Source organism: Dromiciops gliroides, chromosome 3, assembly GCF_019393635.1.
Source record: "Dromiciops gliroides isolate mDroGli1 chromosome 3, mDroGli1.pri, whole genome shotgun sequence".
NCBI lineage: Eukaryota > Metazoa > Chordata > Mammalia > Microbiotheria > Microbiotheriidae > Dromiciops > Dromiciops gliroides.
In genome coordinates, this window is record NC_057863.1 from 415,211,403 (window position 1) to 415,230,977 (window position 19,575).

At 34.8% G+C, this 19,575-nt stretch overlaps 1 protein-coding gene across 1 annotated transcript; it reads left to right on the forward strand.

The window, feature by feature from the left end:
* Positions 1-18,765: 18,765 nt before the first annotated feature.
* LOC122747730 (60S ribosomal protein L34-like) lies at positions 18,766-19,191 on the forward strand. The gene has a single exon (XM_043993596.1). It carries the CDS (start codon positions 18,766-18,768, stop codon positions 19,189-19,191), a length of 426 nt encoding a protein of 141 aa, XP_043849531.1.
* The last annotated feature ends 384 nt before the right edge of the window (positions 19,192-19,575 follow it).

A 19,575-nucleotide genomic window follows, 5' to 3' on the forward strand; every position in this document is an offset into this window, starting at 1 on the left:
GTGTGTTCATTGATGGCTTGTTCAATTTATTTGTCTAAAATTGGCTTATTTAAGGATTTTATTTCCTCCCCTGTTAATCTGGCCAGTTTATATTTTTGTATATATTCATCCATTTCATTTATCTTTTTTTTTGTTGTTTTTTTGTGGGGCAATGGGGGTTAGGTGACTTGCCCAGGGTCACACAGCTAGTAAGTGTCAAGTGTCTGAGGCCAGTTTTGAACTCAGTTACTCCTGAATCCAGGGCCATTGCTTTATCCACTGCACCACCTAGCTGCCCCCCCCCATTTCATTTATCTTGTAAAACTTATTGGCATATAGTTGGGCAAAATAGCTCCTAAATATTGCTTTAAGTTCCTCTTCCTTGGTGATGAGTTCACACTTTTCATTTTTGATTCTGGTAATTTGATTTTCTTCCTCCTTTTTTAAATCAAATTAAGAAAAGTTTTTATCTATTTTATTGTGTTTTTTTTCATAGAACAAGATCTTAGTTTTATTTCTTCTTTCTATAGTTTACTTACTTTCAGTTTTGTTCATCTCTACTTTAGTTTACAGAATTTTGAATTTGGTGCTTAATGGGAATTTTTAATTTGTTCTTCTCCTAGCTTTGTTAGTTGCATGCCCAATTTATTGAGCTCTACTTTCCCTATTTTATTCATGTAGGCATTTAGAGATATATAATTTCTCCTAAAAACTATATTAGCTGCATCCCATAAGTTTTGGTATGTTGTCTCAATTGTTATTCTCTGGGATGAAGTTATTGGTTGTTTCTAAGATTTGTTGTTTGACCCATTCATTCTTTATAATGACTTTATTTAGTTTCCAATTATTTTTTGGTCTATCTTTCCATGACCCTTTATTAAAAGTATTTTTTATTGTATCATGACATAAAAAGGATGCATTTCCTATTTCTGCCTCTCTGTATTTGACTGTGAGGTTTTTATTTGGGGTTGGAGGCTTCACAAAAGCCCTGTTGTGCCATTATTTTGCTGAGCTAGGACTTTGGTTCCTTAGTTGCTGATCTCTGCTGTAGTCTTTTGCTGGCTTGCCCAAACTACTTCTGTGCTGAGCTGTGCTATCATTTTACCCAGATGAAATAGACCTGAAGATCTTATAGATTATCTTGTCAGAAGATTGTTTCAATACCCTTTTTTTTTGGAGGTTCTGCAGCTCCAGAATCTGTTTAGTAACTTTATTTAAAGTTGTTTCAGAGGGAAATTTGGGAGAGCTCAGGCAGCTTCCTGGTTTCACACCACCATCTTGGTTCTAACTCTGGAACTCCTCAACATCCATTTTTATAAGATTTTGAATTTCAAAGGGGATTACAGGCCAGCACAGGCAATGTCTGGGCAAGTTAGCAAAAATCAGCAATCAAGGCCCTCCGGTCTGAGTTCATCAGGGCAGGATCAAAGTGGGGCAGCTGTGAGGCTTCCATTTCCAGCTCAGCTGGAGAACTGCCAGCCCTGTAAACCCTTGTATAACAGGTGTGACTAGGCTTGGAGATAGGGCAGAAAGCTAGTGACCAGAGCCCTGGCCCCAGCACAAGCAGCTTTGGACAGCGCCCCCTGTACTCCAGGAGCAGAGCTGAATGTTAAAAGTCATTAAATAGACTGAAAAATGAACAAGAACAAGAACAGCAAAAAACACTGACCATATAAAGGTACCATGGCAACAGGAAAGATCAAAACACAAACTTAGGGGAGGACAATAGTGTTAAAATATCTACATGCAAAGCCTCAAAGAAAAATATGAATTGGTCTCAAATCCAAAAGATTCTCCTGAAAGAGCTCAAAAAGGATTTTAAAAGTAAAAAAAGAATGATAGAAGAAAACTAGTAAATGAGGATGATGCAAGAAAATCATGAAAAAAAAAGGCAAATGCTTGGAAAAATGAAAAAACTGCTTATAAAGTAGAATTGGCCAAATGGAAAAGGAGGTACTAAAGCTCACTGAAGAAAACAACTCCTTAAAAATTAGAAATTGTGCAAATGAGAGACATTTCCATTTTAGTCAGATCAAACTGGTATTGACAGGAAAATATATATATATAGTGTCCAAAGATTGTTGACTCCATTCTGTTGCTGAGTTTAACTTTCTATATAATGATTCATTGTGTAATCTAGTTGTCCCATAGCCTGGAGTTCATTATGAAGATCAGGGAAGAATCTTTTGCAAATTTGAAAATCAACTTCTTCACAATCATTTTGTGTAATATTCAATGTCATCTGGGAAAGATTAAACTATACCTTGCAAAATAAATGTCACACAAGAAAATAAATTATGGAATTGGATAGAACTTATTCACATAGTTCTGGATACAAACAGTACTATTCTCAAATCCATTTGGATTCCACACCCCACCACCCCCTGAACCTTCAGTGCTCAGAAAGTCCTGATCTTGTGTTCAATGGGAAGGAAAAATAATAATCTTTCAATGGGGTCTTTTATATACAAAAGAGTGTATAGTCTGGGTCATCAACAAAACAAGATTTTTTTTTTCCTCATCATGCAGCCATAGAATACCTTAACATGCTCTTAAGCAGAGAGTCACCCCATTCTACTCTGACATGTCATCATAGACTTCTAGAAGTACTTGCCAAATGTGTGTGGTTTTAGGACTGTGTTCATTTTGACCAGTTCCCTGTATTATACTTGGATATGTCACTTAAGTATTTTTGTCTTCACCTGTTAAAATCCTAAACCTTCTTCAGTTTATCGCAAGCACTTATACTCAATGAGTCATAGGAATCTTTCAGCTATAAAGGACCACCCCAGAGAAGGTCAAAAATCTTCAGAGGCTCTGATGATGTCTAAAAAGGCAGTTTTCTTCTCACTTCAATATAATGGAGAAAGAAAACTTAAGTCTCAGCAGAAACAAAAGAGAGGCTCCAGTCGAGGATTCCAAGGTCAGTTCTTTTTCTAGTAAGTCATGCTACCTTTCTTTCCTACCACATAGTAGCAATTTAATAAATGCTTAATGACTGATTGAGGAATATGTCATTTAGGTGAAGTTCAAGTGATATTTAATGAAAATTTCCTTAAATGGAAGCTGAATTCTGAGTAATTAACAAATAATGTAATCCCTGAAGAAAAGACCCCTTCTTCTTCTAAAAAGACAGTTAAAAATTAACACTAATGTATGTTGAAAAGAAATATTATCATTCTAATTGGTGTTTTTTTTTCCTTTAATTTTCTTTGTTGAAAGAACTTAATTAGGAGAAAGGATTTTTTTGTTTGTTGCTGGGTACCACATATGACTGCTAGAAATAAGACATTACTAATGTGTTTCATTTAATAATAGTTAATTTGCTAAAGTGTAAGTTTGGATAATTTATATTTTTGAAGATATCACCTGGGGCAGCTATGCGGCACAGTGGATAAAGCACTGGCCTTGGATTCAGGGGGGCCTGAGTTCAAATTCAGCCTCAGACACTTGGCACTTATTAGCTGTGTGACCCTGGGCAAGCCACTTAACCCTCATTGCCCTGAAAAAAAATGAAGATAATCACCTACCTCCTTAGAGTTACCAAAGTTGATTGGTATATAGATGTGCTTAATATTCTTTGGTAATATTCTTAATTTATTTTGTCCTTATTATATCCATTTTTTTAAACAGTGCATTTTCTCCTTTAAAATTAAGAGTTTTTTCTTCTATTAAAATAAGTAATTTTATTTAATTTAATTCCATCTACCTCCTTTTTAAACTTCCTTCTGTGTATTATCTTTCATTAGATTATAAACTCCTTGAGTGCAGGGATTATCTATATATATATATTTGCATTTCCAGAGCTTTTCCAAGCTGGTAATCTAGAACATAGTATCTATTTTATCATTGTTAATTCTTCCTTTTGGAAGAGAACCAATGACATCATGGGGTGATATATCGACTTGTACGTGAATTGAATTTAAGTGAGGCAGAGTTACAGTCATCAGTCTCACTTCCTCTTCTGGAGTCATCAAAGTCCAGTGGCTAAATAAAAGTCAGGATGACAGTGGCCCAAGACACAGTAGATGACCCTGGTTGTTTTGATATCTGACAAAGCTCTAAGTGCTCCCCTGTGTCTGCTTTAGGTACCTTCATGGCCATTGGAAAAATAAAATGTTTTCATCTACCCATTCCTTCAGGGGAAATCTTCACAAGTTTGGGACAGACATCTTCCTAACTCACTGATAGATTTTAGACCTGTGATTTACTCTCAACCTAGTTGACCCCATCTGCTTAGACAGTTTTACCAAACTGCACATGATATACTTTCTTGGACCCACAGGTAATAGTTGGATAGCAGGTGGGCACCAAAGATGGATTAAGAGCCCAGAAGAGGGCTCAGCAAGCCCTTACTTGTAAGGTACCTGTCCTTTCTGGACACCCCATAAAGCCAGATTTGTATTATATCTGTTTACTGACTTATTGACTGGAATGGGAAACAAAAAATCTATCATTTTCACAGTTGTAAAAACAGTACATATCAGAGGCAGGACTTTAATTGAAGATCATCAACTATTCCCCTCTTTAGCATCTGTTCTAGCTTGAAAACACATTAACCATGATTCTCTTTCCTACTTTCAGACTTTTGTGCAGAATATCCTGCCTTCTAAACTCCACTACTATGTTTTCCTTTGTCCCAGATTCAATGTTGTTGTTTTTTTCTGTCATTCAGAAAAATTTACATGACATACATTATGGCCAACTATATATCTCATACAATTGCCAACAATCCACAAACCTGGACTACTTCTATAAATAATACATTCATATAATAAGAACAACAATAACAATAATTAATATTTATATAGTACTTTTTGTTGGTGTTAGGTATGTATATTGTGATAACAAATAGATTTATAAGGGCAGCTAGGTGGTACAGTAGATAAATCACCAGCCCTGGATTCTGGAGGACCTGAGTTCAAATCCAGCCTTAGACACTTGATACTTCCTAGTTATGTGACACTGGGCAAGTCACTTAACATTCATTGCCCTGCAAAAAAAAATTTTTTTGGCCAAGATGGCGGAGAAGAAGCAGCAAGCTGCCTGAGCTCTCCTTCTGTTCCCTCAAAACGAACATTAAATCAAGCCTCTGGATGGATTCTGAAACTACAGAACCTGCAAAGAGACAGAGAGACACAGTCCTCCAACCAGAGATAATTTAGAAGACTTCAGGAAAAGGTCGTTCTGACTCGGGCAAAAGGGAGGCCCAGCGCAGGGCAGCAACCCAGCGCCGAGGGGGTCGGGACAAGTCAGCAGGAGCTGCGGGCCACAGCCGAACAACTGAGGCTCCCGGAACCTGGTTCAAAAATCTGGTGGCCAAGAAGGACAGTGGAAAAACCTACCTGCACCGGTCGAGAGGGCCACGAACAGCGGGATTAGACGCCGGGGTTTGGCGCCTGGCTGGCCGAGCACAATCAGACAGGAAGTGCAGGCGGGGGATCTCCACACACCATAAAAGCCTCAGAGTAGAAGCCCGGTCACACAGCACCTATACACCTGCACAAGAAGCCCAAAACAGGGACGCTGGTGCCCCCAGAGCAGATCTCAACTTAAAGAATAAATAAATAAGCTGCAATAATGAGTAAGAAGCAAAAAAGAGCCCTCTCCATTGAGAGCTTCTGTATCAATAGGGAAGAAGCCAACACAAACTCAGATGAGGACAATAGCCTCAAATTGTCTACATCTGAAGCCTCACAAGGGAAGGTGAATTGGTCGCAAGAACAAAAAGCCTTCCTGGAAGAGCTCAAAAAGGATTTTAAAAATCAATTGCAATGTTGGAGAGGCTGTGGGAAAATCGGAACACTAATGCATTGTTGGTGGAGCTGTGAGCTGATCCAACCATTCTGGAGAGCAATTTGGAATTATGCCCAAAGGGCAATAAACTATGCATACCCTTTGACCCAGCAATCCCACTTTTAGGTCTTTTCCCCAAAGAAATCATGGAAGGGGGAAAGGGACCCACATGTACAAAAATATTTATAGCTGCTCTTTACGTGGTAGCAAGGAATTGGAAGTTGAGGGGGTGCCCATCAATTGGGGAATGGCTGGACAAGTTGTGGTATATGAATACAATGGAATACTATTGTGCTGTAAGAAATGATGAGCAGGAAGAGTTCAGAGAAACCTGGAGGGTCTTACGTGATCTGATGATGAGTGAGATGAGCAGAACCAGAAGAACATTGTACACAGTATCATCAACATTGAGTGTTGACCTACTGTGATGGACTATATTCTTCTCACCAATGCAATGGTACAGAAGAGTTCCAGGGAACTCATGATAGAAGAGGATCTCCAAATCCAAGAAAAAAAAAAAGAAAGAAAGAACTGTGGAATATAGATGCTGATTGAACCATATTATTTCTTTTGTTTTGGGTGCTGTTGGTTTTTTTTTTCTTTCTATTTTGAGGTTTTGCATCACTGCTCTGATTCTTTCTCTTGTAACAGGATTAATGCAGAAATAGGATTAATGTTATTATGTGTATATATATGTGTGTGTGTATATATATATATATATATATATATATGTATATGTATATGTATAAAGATATATAGATGTAACCTATATCAGATTACCTGCTGTCTAGGGGAGGGGGGAGGGAGGGGTGGGAGGGAGAAAAATCTGAAATTGTAAAGCATGTATAAACAAAAGTTGAGAACTATCTTTACATGTAATGGAAAAAATAAAATACCTCATACATAAAAAAAATCAATTGCAAGAGGAAGAAGAAAAAATGGGGAGAGAAATGAAAGCAAAACAAAAAAACTATGAAAAAAGAATCAGCATCTTGGAAAAGGAAGCTGAAGAAAACAAAGCCTTAAAAAATTCATTTGGCCAAATGGAAAAAAAGCTGCATAATCTCACTGAAGAAAACAATACCTTAAAAAATTCACTTGGCCAAATGGAAAAAAGGTGCATAATCTCACTGAAGAAAACAATGCCTTAAAAATTAAAGTGGGACAGTTGGAAGATAAGGAATCCATGAGACACCAAGAATCAGTCAAGCAGAATAAAAAAAATGAAAAAATAGAAGAAAATGTGAAATACCTCATTGGAAAGACAACTGATCTGGAAAACAGATCGAGGAGAGACAATTTGAGAATCATTGGACTGCCTGAAAGCCATGACCAGAAAAAGAATCTAGACACCATATTCCAGGAAATTATTAAGGAGAACTGCCCTGATATCATAGAATCAGAGGATAAAATCATCATTGAAAGAATCCACCAATCACCTCCTGAAAGAGACCCCAAAAGGAAAACTCCAAGGAATATTGTAGCCAAATTCCAGAATTATCAGGTGAAGGAGAAAATACTCCAAGCAGCCAGAAAGAAGCAATTTAAATATCATGGAGCCACAGTCAGGATTGCTCAGGACCTGGCAGCTTCAACATTAAAGGACCCCAAGGCTTGGAATATGATATTCCGGAAGGCAAAGGAGCTTGGATTGCAGCCGAGAATCTATTACCCAGCAAAAATGTGCATTCTCTTTTAGGAGAAAAGATGGACATTTAATGACATTGGGGACTTTCAATCTTTCTTGGTGAAAAGACCAGAACTGAATAGAAAATTTGATCTCAACATACAAGACTCAAGAGAAGTTTAAAAAGGTAAACAGAGGGGAAAAAAAGAGTTACCCTATTAGGTTAAACTGTTTATATCCCTACACAGGAAGATAATACTCATAACTCTTAAGAACTGTAAATGTATTTGGGCAGAGAGAAGGACTTTATATAGAGGGTATAAATATAAATTGTCTTTGATGTGATGATACAAAAGAATTAAGGGGATAAAAAGGGAGTCTATGGGGAGGAGAGAAAGGGGAGGTGGAATGGGATGAATTATATCATATGAAGAGGTGGAAAAAAACCTATTACAATAGAGGGAAAGAAAGGAGGGGGGAACATGGTTTCAACCCTATTCTCATTAGATTTGACTCAAAGAGGGAATAACATATACGTTCATTGGGATAAAGAAACTTAACTCATTCTTTAGGGAAACAAAAGGGGAAGGGAAAGGGGGGACTGATAGAAGGGAGAACAAAAGCAAGGGAGAAAAGGGTAAAGAAAAGAGGGGGGTGATAAAAAGGGAGGGCAGATCGGGGGAGGCAGGGGTAAGAAGTAAAACGTCAGTGAGGAGGAATAGGGTGAAAGAAGGGGGGAAAAGTACAAAGGGGGTAAATAGAATGGAGGGGAATAGACAGTCAGTAATAATAACTGTGAATGTGAATGGGATGAACTCTGCTATAAAACAGAAGCGAATTGCAGAGTGGATTAAAAACCAGAACCCTACAATATGCTGTTTACAAGAAACACATTTGAAGCAGAGAGATACACACAGAGTAAAGGTAAAAGGCTGGAGCAGAATATATTATGCCTCAACTAAAGTAAAAAAGGCAGGGGTAGCAATCCTTATCTCAGACAAAGTGCAGGCAAAAATAGATCTCATTAAAAGAGATAAGGAAGGAAATTACATCTTACTTAAATGTACTATATAGATAATGAAGTAATATCAATATTAAATATGTATGCGCCAAGTGGTATAGCATCCAAGTTCTTAGAGGAGAAGTTAAATGAGTTACAAGAGGAAATAGACAGTAATACTATACTAGTGGGGTATCTGAATCTCCCCCTCTCAGAATTAGATAAATCTAGCCAAAAAATGAATAAGAAAGAAGTGAAAGAGGTGAATAGATTACTAGAAAAGTTAGACATGATAGATGTATGGAGAAAATTGAATGGGGACAGAAAGGAATATACTTTTTTCTCAGCAGTACATGGCACATTTTCAAAAACTGACCATGTATTAGGGCACAAAAAAAGAAAGAAAGAACTGTGGAGTATAGATGCTGATTGAACCATATTATTTCTTTTGTTTTGGGTGCTGTTGTTTTTTTTTTTTCTATTTTGAGGTTTTGCATCACTGCTCTGATTCTCTCTCTTGTAACAGGATTAATGCAGAAATAGGATTAATGTTATTATGTGTATATATATATATATATATATGTGTGTGTGTATATATATATATCTATATGTATATGTATAGAGATATATAGATATAACCTATATCAGATTACCTGCTGTCTAGGGGAGGGGGGAGAGAAGGGAGGGAGGGAGAAAAATCTGAAATTGTAAAGCATGTATAAACAAAAGTTGAGAACTATCTTTACATGTAACGGAAAAAATAAAATACCTCATACATTAAAAAAAAATTTTTAAATTAAGAAATAGATCTATAGTTTGATATAGGGAATTCCTGAGTGAGGAAATTCCTTCTACAAATACAGGTCAGCATCTTTTCAATTTATATCATTATACATTTACTTGGAACACTGAACATCATGAATTCTATTGAACAAATAGGTGCACAATTATTTTTTAAATGACTTACTAGCTGCCTTATTAATTAAATAAAACTTATATTGATTTAATTATATTTATTTTCATTTTTCATGCTGAAAGAATGAGTAATATTTAAAATAGAAAAATAAAAAAATGATTGTACATAAAACTGAAAATTTTATCAGTGAATAGAATACTAGAAAAGCTAGACATGATAGATGTCTGGAGCAAACTGAATGGGGATAGAGAGGAATATAACTTCTCTCAGCAATACATGGCACATTTTCAAAAATTGACCATGTATCAGTGTACAAAAACATCATAGTCAAATGTAGAAAGGCAGAAATAGTAAATGCATCCTTCTCATATCATGATGCAATAAAAATTACATGTAAGAAAGAGCCAGGGAAAAGTAGAATGAAAATCAATTGGAAACTAAATAATTTCATTCTAAAGAATGAATGGGCCAAACAAGAAATCATAGAAACAATCAATAACTTTATCCAAGAGAATGACAATAATGAGACAACATACCAAAATATATGGGATGCAGGCAAAGCAGTGCTTAGGGGAAATTTTATAGCTCTAAATGCTTACATGAATAAAAAAGAGAAAGAGGAGGTTAATGAATTGGGCATGCAACTTAAAAAGCTAGAAAAAGAACAAATTAGAAATCCCCAATTAGACACTAAATTAGAGATCCTGAAAATTAAAGGAGAAATTAATAAGATTGAAAGTAAAAAAAACTATAGAATTAATCAATAAAACTAAGAGCTGGTTTTATGAAAAAACCAATAAAATAGATAAAATATTGGTTAATTTGATTAAAAAAAAGAAAGAAGAAAACCAAATTACCAGTATCAAAAATGAAAAGGGTGATGTTACCACCAATGAAGTGGAAATTAAAGCAATAATTAGGAAATATTTTGTCCAACTGTATGCCAATAAATTTGACAATCTAAATGAAATGGATGAATATCTACAAAAATACAAACTGCCCAGGTTAAGTGAAGAGGAAATAAAATCCTTAAATAAACCCATATTAGAAAAAGCTCCCCCTATTCCTAAACTCTCTAGTGTTTTTATCAGGAATGGGTGCTGTACTTTGTCAAAAGCTTTCTCTGCATCTATTGAGATAATCATATGATTTTGGTTGGTTTTCTTATTGATGTGGTTGATTATGTTAATAGTTTTCCTAATATTGATAAAAACACTAGAGAGTTTAGGAATAGGGGGAGCTTTCCTTAGAATAATAAACAGTATCTACCTAAAGCCATCAGCAAGTATTATATGCAATGGAGATAAATTAGAGACCTTCCCAATAAGATCAGGGGTGAAACAGGGATGTCCATTATCACCCCTATTATTTAATATTGTCCTAGAAATGTTAGCTTTAGCAATCAGAGAAGAGAAAGGAATTAAAGGAATTAGAATAGGCAAGGAGGAAACAAAACTATCACTCTTTGAAGATGATATGATGGTATACTTAAGGAATCCTCGAGAATCAAGTCAAAAATTACTGGAAACAATTAACTTTAGCAAAGTAGCAGGATATAAAATAAATCCACATAAATCATCAGCATTTCTATACATGACCAACAAAGTCCAGCAGCAAGAGATAGAGAAATTCCATTTAAAGTAACGGTAGATAATATAAAATACTTGGGAGTCTACTTGCCAAGACAAACCCAGGAACTCTATGAACACAACTACCAAACACTCTTCACACAAATCAAATCAGATCTAAATAATTGGAAAGATATCAATTGCTCATGGATAGGCAGAGCTAATATAGTAAAAATGACAATACTGCCGAAATTAATTTACTTATTCAGTGCCATACCAATCAGACTACCTAAAAATTATTTTATACAGCTAGAAAAAATAATAACAAAATTCATCTGGAAAAACAAAAAATCAAGAATATCCAGGGAAATAATGAAAAAAAATTCACAGGAAGGTGGGTTAGCGGTACCAAACCTGGAGCTTTACTATAAAGTGGCAGTCATCAAAACTATCTGGTACTGGCTAAAAAATAGAGTGGTAGATCAATGGAATAGGCTAGGCTCAGGAAATGCAGTAGTAAATGACACTAGTAATGTAGTGTTTGATAAACCCAAAGACTCCAGCTTCTGGGATAGGAACTCAGTATTTGACAAAAACTGCTGGGAAAACTGGAAGATAGTATGGCAGAAATTAGGCATAGACCAACATCTTACACCTTATACTAAAATAAGGTCAAAATGGATACATGATTTAGACATAAGAGGTGATACCATAGGTAAATTAGGAGAGAAAGGAATAGTCTACCTATCAGATCTTTGGAAAGGAAAACAGTTTTTGACCAAACAAGAGATAGAGTATATCATAAAATGCAAAATGGATGATTTTGATTATATTAAATTAAAAATTTTTTGTACAAACAGAAGCAATGCATCCAAAATTGGAAGGGAGGCAGAAAGCTGGGAAACAATTTTTGAGGCCAGTGCTTCTGATAAAGGCCTCATCTCTAAAATATATAGGGAATTAAATCAAATTTATAAGAATCCAAGTCATTCCCCAATTGAGAAATGGTCAAAGGATATGAACAGGCAGTTTTCTGATGAAGAAACCAAAGCTATCTATTCCCATATGAAAAAATGCTCTAAATCTCTAATGATTAGAGAGATGTAAATTAAAACAACTCTGAGGTACCACCTGACACCTATCAGATTGGCTAAAATGACAAAAAAGGAAGATAATAAATGTTGGAGAGGCTGTGGGAAAATTGGAACACTAATGCATTGTTGGTGGAGCTGTGAGCTGATCCAACCATTCTGGAGAGCAATTTGGAATTATGTCCAAAGGGCAATAAGCTGTGCATACCCTTTGACCCAGCAATCCCACTTTTAGGTCTTTTTCCCAAAGAAATCATGGAAGGGGGAAAGGGACCCACATGTACAAAAATATTTATAGCTGCTCTTTACGTGGTAGCAAGAAATTGGAAGTTGAAGGGTTGCCCATCAATTGGGGAATGGCTGGACAAGTTGTGGTATATGAATACAATGGAATACTATTGTGCTGTAAGAAATGATGAGCAGGAAGAGTTCAAAGAAACCTGGAGGGTCTTACGTGAGCTGATGATGAGTGAGATGAGCAGAACCAGAAGAACATTGTACACAGTATCATCAACATTGAGTGTTGACCTACTGTGATGGACTATATTCTTCTCACCAATGCAATGGTACAGAAGAGTTCCAGGGAACTCATGATAGAAGAGGATCTCCAAATCCAAGAAAAAAAAATTAAGAAAGAACTGTGGAGTATAGATGCTGATTGAACCATATTATTTCTTTTGTTTTGGGTGCTGTTGGTTTTTTTTTCTATTTTGAGGTTTTGCATCTCTGCTCTGATTCTCTCTCTTGTAACAGGATTAATGCAGAAATAGGATTAATGTTATTATATATATATATATATATATATATATATATATATGTGTGTGTGTGTGTATATATATATATATCTATATGTATATGTATAGAGATATATAGATATAACCTATATCAGATTACCTGCTGTCTAGGGGAGGGGGGAGGGAGGGGAGGGAGGGAGAAAAATCTGAAATTGTAAAGCATGTATAAACAAAAGTTGAGAACTATCTTTACATGTAACGGAAAAAATAAAATACCTCATACATTAAAAAAAATTTTAAATTAAGAAATAGATCTATAGTTTGATATAGGGAATTCCTGAGTGAGGAAATTCCTTCTACCAATACAGGTCAGCATCTTTTCAATTTATATCATTATACATTTACTTGGAACACTGAACATCATGAATTCATTACTTGGAGAGGCAGGACTTGAAGCTTCATCTTTCCAGCTCTGAGTTTAACTTTCTATTTAATGATCCATAGCCTTCTCTTATATCTTGGGTATTGAACAAATAGGTGCACAATTATTTTTTAAATGACTTACTAGCTGCCTTATTAATTAAATAAAACTTATGTTGATTTAATTATATTTATTTTCATTTTTCATGCTGAAAGAATGAGTAATATTTAAAATAGAAAAATAAAAAATGATTGTACATAAAACTGAAAATTTTATCAGTGTTTCTTCTGGATGCAGATAGCATCTTCCCTCATATGTTGTTTGCAGTTAGTTTCGGTATTTATTACAGTCAAAAAGATTGCCTCTCAAATTTATTCTTGAAACAATAATGCAGTTACTACATACAGAATTCTCTTGGTTCTGCTCATTTCACTCTATATTTATCTAAGATGATCAAGATATCCATATTTATCTAAGATAATAATTTCTTATAGAATGATAGTATTCCATCAAAATCATATACCACAACTAGTTCAACCATTCCCAATTGAATTGCATCCCCACAGTTTACAGTTCTTTGCTACCACAAAGAGAGCTGCAATAGATATTTTAGAACATATAGGAACTTTTCCTTTTATCTCTAATTATTTTAGGAAACACACCTAGTAGAAGTATTTCTAGGTTAATGGGTATATGAAGTTTAATAACTCTTTAGGTAGAATTCCAGATTACTCTAAAATATATTTTATGGCTATAGGAATAGGTCTATAAATTCAGAGATGGAAATGCAGAGCAGATTCCAGGTCATTTACACTGTTTTATTGTTCTTTTTTATTGTTTTAAATTTTATGATCATTATTATTATTGTTATTGTTGTTGTTATTTCTATCATCATTATTATTGCAATGGGAATATATATAAGAAAGCTCTCTTTACATAGCAAAACTGCACCATTCAAATGGTTCAGGGAGACAAAATACCTTCAATCATATAGGTTGTTGGTATTATACCCAAATCTGTGGCCTTCAGAATAAAGTTCACAAAGTTTAAAATAATTACTTCATTAACTAACAGATATAATCAAGATGCCACTATATATAAAGTTATAAAGGAAAATCTTCCAGTTCCCAAATATTTTATTCTGCCAAAAAATGCAAATCATTTTACATTGCAAATTAAGGGAGATAAGAAAACACAATTTGGCATGCCATATTTTTCATCAAATAAGATACTGCAATTACCTTACAAATTCTGAACACATCTCATAAATGAAAGAATTCACAGAAGAAAATATGTATGTTGACTCTGTGTCCTGTAAAGAATCCAAAGTCTTGATTTCTCCTCCCCATCTTTCCACATTTAGTTGATCTTCCAAACCTGCTCTCTCCAATTCTGCCGTCTGCTTCTAGGCATACTATTCAAAAGCTTCATATAAACTCATGTTTTGACAAACTTAAGCTTGCTTTTCCCCTAGGCTCCTGGGAAGGCATCCCACAGCATAAGCTCTTAGGAGTCAATATTAGGACATGCTGATGCCACTGCAAGGGTAAGGTTTGCTTGCCAAATTGAACTCCCCAAATTCAGTTTCCATCATTTAGACCTTAACACAGCTTGTTTGAAAAAGACTACATTCCCACTCAAACACTTCTATTCACTTCATACTGTGAACTAATGATATCTACATAGTTTCTTTGAAAAATCATACCTATTAGTAAGGAAATTGATTTGGAATTTACTAACTGGTAGTCTGATAGAAAAAAAAATAACTTGTCTTCAGCACATAGGCTGAAACTAAATGATAAGCTGAGTGCTTCTGAATTTGTTTATTGATTGCCACATTGTGATTAGAACTTCATTTTAATAAGTATTATCTCAGCATCTTTTTCTTTATTACACCTTCTGATGAAGTGGTTCTACAAGTCAAGGCCTCCATTTATGGCATTGATTCTTTAATTTCTAGTGTCTTCTGAAAGTTTACCCCTGTCATCAACCCAGGCTCTTGGTAACTCTCAATCTCTTTCTATCTACTGGTTTTTACTTTGCTTCCTAAAAACATACTATAGAATATGAACAAATTAAAAATCCCCAATTAAATACTAAATTAGAAATCTTAAAAATCAAAGGAGAAATTAATAAAATTGAAAGCAAGAAAACTATAAAATTAATCAATAAATCTAAGAGATAGTTTTATGAATAAAACCACAATAAAATAGATAATCCTTTGGTTAATCTTATTTAAAAAAAGATAGAAGAAAACCAAATTACCAGCATCAAAAATGAAAGGGGTGATTTCCACTATTGATTAGAGAGATGCAAATTAAAACAACACTGAGGTGCCACCTGACACCTATCAGATTGGCTAATATGACAAAAAAGAAAATAATAAATGTTGGAGAAGCTGTGGAAAAATTGGAACACTAATGCATTGTTATCTGTGAATTGATCCAACCATTCTGGAGAGCAGTTTGGAACTATGCCCAAAGGGCTATATAAAGCAGTGCATACCCTTTGACCCAGCAATACCACTATTAGGACTCTTTCCCAAACAGATCATAAAAAAGTGAAAAGGACCACACATACAAAAATATTTATAGTTACTCTTTTTTTTTTGCTGGCAAGGAATTGGAAATTGAGGGGCTGCCCATCAATTGGGGAATGGCTGAACAAGTCGTGGTATATGAATGTAATGGAATACTACTGTGCTGTAAGAAATAATGAGCAGGCAGATTTCAGAGAAACCTGGAAGGACTTACATGAACTGATGCTGAGTGAGATGAGCAGAACCAGAAGAACATTGTACATGGTATCAACAACATTATGTGTTGATCAACTGCAATAGACTTGATTCTTCTCAGAAATACAATGATCCAAGATAGTTCCAAGGAATTCATGATGGAAAGTGCTCTCAAAATCCAGGAAAAAAAAAACAACTGTTGAATCTGGATGCAGATTGAACCATACTATTTCTGTTGTTTTTGTTGTTGTTTTTCTTTTTTGAGTTTTTTTCTCCTTTTTGCTCTGATTCTTCTCTCATTACATGACTAATGCAGAAATTTTTAATGTGATTGTACATATATAACCTATATCAGATTACTTGCTGTCTTGGTGAGATGGGGGAGGGAATGGAGGGAGGGAGAAAAATTTGAAACAATAAATCTTATAAAAAACAATGTTGAAAAAGATCTCTATATGTAACTGGAAAATAATAAAATATTTATATGGCAAAAAAAAAAAAAGAATGGGTTGATTTCACCACCAAATGAACTGGAAATTAAAGCAATAATTAGGAATTATTTTGCCCAACTTTATGCCAATAAATTTGACAATCTAAATGAAATGGATAAATATTTACAAAAATACAAATTGCCCAGGTTAACTGAAGAGGAAATAAAATCCTTAAATAAGCCCATATTAGAAAAAGAAATTGAACAAGCCATCAAGGAACTCCCTATGAATAATCTCCAGGGCCAGATGGGTTTAAAGTGAATTCTACCAAACATTTAAAGAACAATTAATTCCAATGCTATACAAATTATTTGGAAAAATAGATAAAGATAGAGTTCTGCCAAATTCCTTTAAGAACACAAATATGGTGTTGATATGAAAACCAGGCAGAGCCAAAATAGAGAAAGAAAATTATAGACCAATTTCCCTAATGAGTATTGACGCAAAAATCTTAAATAATATATTAGCAAGGAGATTACAGCAAGTGATCATCAGGATAATACACTATGGCCAGGTGGGATTTATACCAGGAATACAGGGCTGGTTAAACATTAAGAAAACTATCAACAAAATAAAAATATTTGATCAAGGATTACTCAGACTTTCTTTGAAAATCTTTACTGAGGGGTCAACTAGGTGGTGCAGTGGATAAGCACTGGCCCTGGATTCAGGAGGACCTGGGTTCAAAGCCAGCCTCAGACACTTGACACTTACTGGGAAAGTTGCTTAACCCTCATTGCCCCACAAAAACAAAGAAATCTTTACTGAAGAGAAACACATAATTCCCCAAGGACAATTATTAAACTTTGAATCTTAAAGGGGTGTGTGTGTGTGTGTGTGTGTGTGTGTGTGTGTGTGTGTGTGTTTTCCTTTTCCTCTAACCTAAACCTGACTCTAAGCAACTTCTCTGTATTCTTAGTGTTGGTCTCTTTGACCAAGAATAATCTCTTCATATTATTGTAGAATTAAAAAGAAAAAAGGAACAAGTGTGATGATAGTACAGTTATGTGAATTTAGAATTGTTTGAATATTCAGTCTCATAGACTAGTTTTTCAGAAATAATGATGTCAGTTTGCAAAGAGGAATACAGAAGAATGCTCTTGAGATCTGTATTTGTTTAATATTGTATCAATAATTTTGATAAAGGTACAGATGCCCCATTTGTCATATTTACTTATTTTGAAAATTAAATATAGTTTAATCTGTATGTCTCCTAAAAATTAATAAACAGATCAGAGAAATTAATTTTATAATATCTCCTACAAAAAAAGAATAATAGAGACATGTCTCCCACAGAATAAAACCAAATCAGAGAACATAATGTCTCCTACAGGATAAACTAGATCAGAGACAGACAGGAAAAATATAATACCAATTTATTTTGTCCCAAGAAGAAAGAAACATGATCATTGGAGACGCTTCCCAAAAGTGACTCCTTCTTTCTGAGGGTATACAAGGTGGGTTATTTTTGTCCACTGGTTAAAGACTGTTATTAATTTTAATAATATTAATCAACCCAGAAGCAAAAGCAGTTTAACAATTTCAATTAGTTAGAACAAGTATGAAGGAAATATAGAGCATCATGATAAGATTACAAGATTCACAAAAAGGGTTTGGCAAGGATGAGGATGCCTAGATTTCCCCATAAGATTAGGACTTAATATTCTGAGGAAAGAAGTCACCAGGTAGGGACTTTTATCAGCTAGCTACATGGGTTCAGTTTGGAGTTCCTTTGAGGCACATTTTGCTCCTATTAACCTAGGGTTTCATAAAAAATACTTTTGGATAATAAGGCACCTCCATCAAATCCAGATGATCCATACATTCATATTAACACTTATGAAAAAAAGAAAAAACTATGAGACAGAGCTAACCTATTGAGCCAAATCTTATGAAATGATTTAGGGTGTCATAAAATTGTACTCACTGTTAGACAGTTAGAGGAGGAGAAAAAAAGTGTGCAATGAAACACAATAGTAATGCTTCCTAAACAAAATGTAAAAGTCTAGTTTGGCCTACTTTTTAGGCAACAATATTTGGTACTTATATCCTAGACAAGCTCAGGAAAAAATGTGAAGCTGATTCAATCATCTATTGGTTCTTTGAGACATTTCAACTCAAAGAAAAAGTAGATATCCATTGAAGTGATACAAGACAAATTTCTTTTTAAAAATCTCAGTTCTCAGAATAGGCAAGGGATCTTCATTTAGGAATAAAAAGTGGGGAAAGAAGCAGAATATAAAATGTTTGTAGCTCTGATACACTGTACACAAAAAAGATACAGACATCAAGGCACCATATGTCAATTACCACTCCCATTACTACTAGTTAGATTACCTTGGATCAATCACTCATCTTCCTTGGATCTCAGTTTCCTTATCTCAAAAAGGAGGAGCTTAGACTACATAATGTCTGCATTCTCTTCAAGTTCTCCCCTTCTACTGTTATTAATCTATTTGGCTTTTGACTCAACAGAAATTAAAAATGGTTCAGCGTCTGATCGCCATAGGTGGTCCTACAACGCAGCTTCCAACAAAACTTGGCTGACAGGAACCCCAGGTAATAGAATTGTTTACCTTTATACTAAGAAAGTTGGAAAAGTACCAAAATCAGCCTGTGGTGTGTGCCCAGGAGGACTTCGAGGTGTTCGTGCAGTGAGACCTAAAGTTCTTATGAGGCTTTCAAAGACCAAAAAGCATGTCAGCAGGGCTTATGGTGGCTCCATGTGTGCTAAATGTGTCCATGACAGGATCAAGCATGCTTTCCTGATTGAGAAGCAGAAAATTGTTGTGAAGGTGTTGAAGGCACAGGTACAGAGTCAAAAAAGTAAATAAAAAGGATATATTTTTTGAATAATAAAGAAAATTAAAATGTGAAAAAAAAAGTAATCTATTTGGCTTTGAGGAGATAAAAGGTAATGAGGAAAGCATTGTAAACCAAGGAAAAGGCTCTCTTAATGGAATTTAGATCTCTCTTTTCCTAAAGGGGAAGAGAGGAAAACACAAAGGATAGTTATCAGGAGAATGCAAAATCCAGTTACTGAGATTTAAATACCCTTCTTCCTAAAAGGGAAAGAAACAGAAGAAAGACGATGCCTATAAAAATTAACAGAAAGTTTTTATTAATCAAGGAAGAGAATCTAATTTGACTTTGGGTATTATTCTGCCTCTTGCAGAATAGGAATGTAATATATTGTGAGGGTTTAAACAAAGACATGT